General features: G+C 55.5%; 1 protein-coding gene across 4 annotated transcripts in view; it reads right to left on the reverse strand.

Moving 5' to 3' along the window:
• TBCD (tubulin folding cofactor D) overlaps nucleotides 1–1,309 on the reverse strand; it is a 196,147-nt gene that overhangs the window by 144,588 nt on the left and 50,250 nt on the right. For 3 of the 4 annotated variants that reach the window (XM_017524704.1, XM_017524703.2, XM_037737130.1), the window contains exon 12: nucleotides 365–439. The exons of the other annotated variant lie outside the window; for it this stretch is intronic. In XM_017524704.1, coding sequence (XP_017380193.1) covers nucleotides 365–439 — 75 coding nt within the window. The remainder of the gene's footprint in view (nucleotides 1–364; nucleotides 440–1,309) is intronic. 4 annotated transcript variants of the gene reach the window in all.

Here is a 1,309-nt window from a genome sequence, read left to right on the forward strand (position 1 = left end):
ACTCGGGAGGCTGAGGCAGGAGAATTGCCTGAACCCAGGAGGCGGAGGTTGCGGTGAGCCGAGATCGCGCCTTTGCACTCCAGCCTGGGTAACATGAGTGAAACTCCGTCTCAAAAAAAAATAATAATAAATAAAAATAAATTGATGTCTCTTTACCCTTAAGCTTTTTAAATAGAATGGAGTTGATAAAAGCATACCAGAAGTTAACAAGAGTTCTCATGTTTAACTTCAAAATGGTGGAAAAAAGAGCTTTTGGAGTTCTGACAAACAGCTCAACGAAAAGAAAGCGTGAAAGGATATAAGGAAAGCCAGGGCTTCCCAACCCAGAGTCGAGCCCACACGCCTCCCTGCTCTTCTCACATACCTGAAGCAGTCCAGCACAGACCCGACCACGTCATCTGCCAGCGCTCGGGGAAGCCTGCCAGCCATCCTACCGATGCTGAAAGAGAAACGCAGCCATCCGTTAGGGGAACCAGCCTGTCGCCGAGGGCATGCGTGACATGTGTGAATGCCTGAGCAACCATCCTTTCCTCCAGAGACCAGCAGAGAAGGGGCCAACTCCAGGCAAGCCTGCACCCTGCTCGGGACCCCCTACGTAAAAGACGCTGGAGGATAAAGGAACGTGCACCCTGCTCAGAGCCCTGGTGGTAAAACATGCTGGAGCGTAAAGAAAGGAGCCTGCTCCCTGCTTGGAGCCCCTGTGGTAAAACACGCTGCAGGGTAAAGGAGCCTGCACACATCTGAAGCCAGGTAGATACAAAGGGGACAAGTGAGCACACATGGCACAGGGCAGCTCACTGTGTACAACTGTAACACAGACACTGCCGGCCACCAGTGGCAGCTGAGGGCACCGACGCATCAGGTGAACACTGAGGGTTTAACCTGACCCTCCCTACTGGAGCCGGGCTTCCTGTCTGCCACCCCAAATGCTGACTGTACAGGGTCCCATCAGGCCAAGTGACATGGGCTCATGGCCCCACATGGAGGCCGCCTGTGGCCAGCTTACAGGGTCCAAGTCCCTGGAGACGGCCCCATGGGGAAGGTCCCAGCCGGAGGCCTCCAGGAAGGAATCTAGAAAGGCCTGCCCAGCCTCTCACTGCGTGGGCCCATCACACCCAACCAGACAAGGTTCTGGGCTGAGAAGCCATCCCCGTGGAGAGCAACACAAAGGCCTGCTCGAACCCCTGAAGCCCTGTGGATCTCCTCCCAGAGTCATGGTGTAGACGGACCCAGCACAGATGCACGAGAGAGCAAGGGCAAAAAACAGCCTTCCCGTCCCCCAGAACCTGCCGGCCCCTGCACCTGCCTC

Source organism: Cebus imitator, unplaced genomic scaffold (genome assembly GCF_001604975.1).
Source record: "Cebus imitator isolate Cc_AM_T3 unplaced genomic scaffold, Cebus_imitator-1.0 Scaffold36, whole genome shotgun sequence".
Lineage (NCBI taxonomy): Eukaryota > Metazoa > Chordata > Mammalia > Primates > Cebidae > Cebus > Cebus imitator.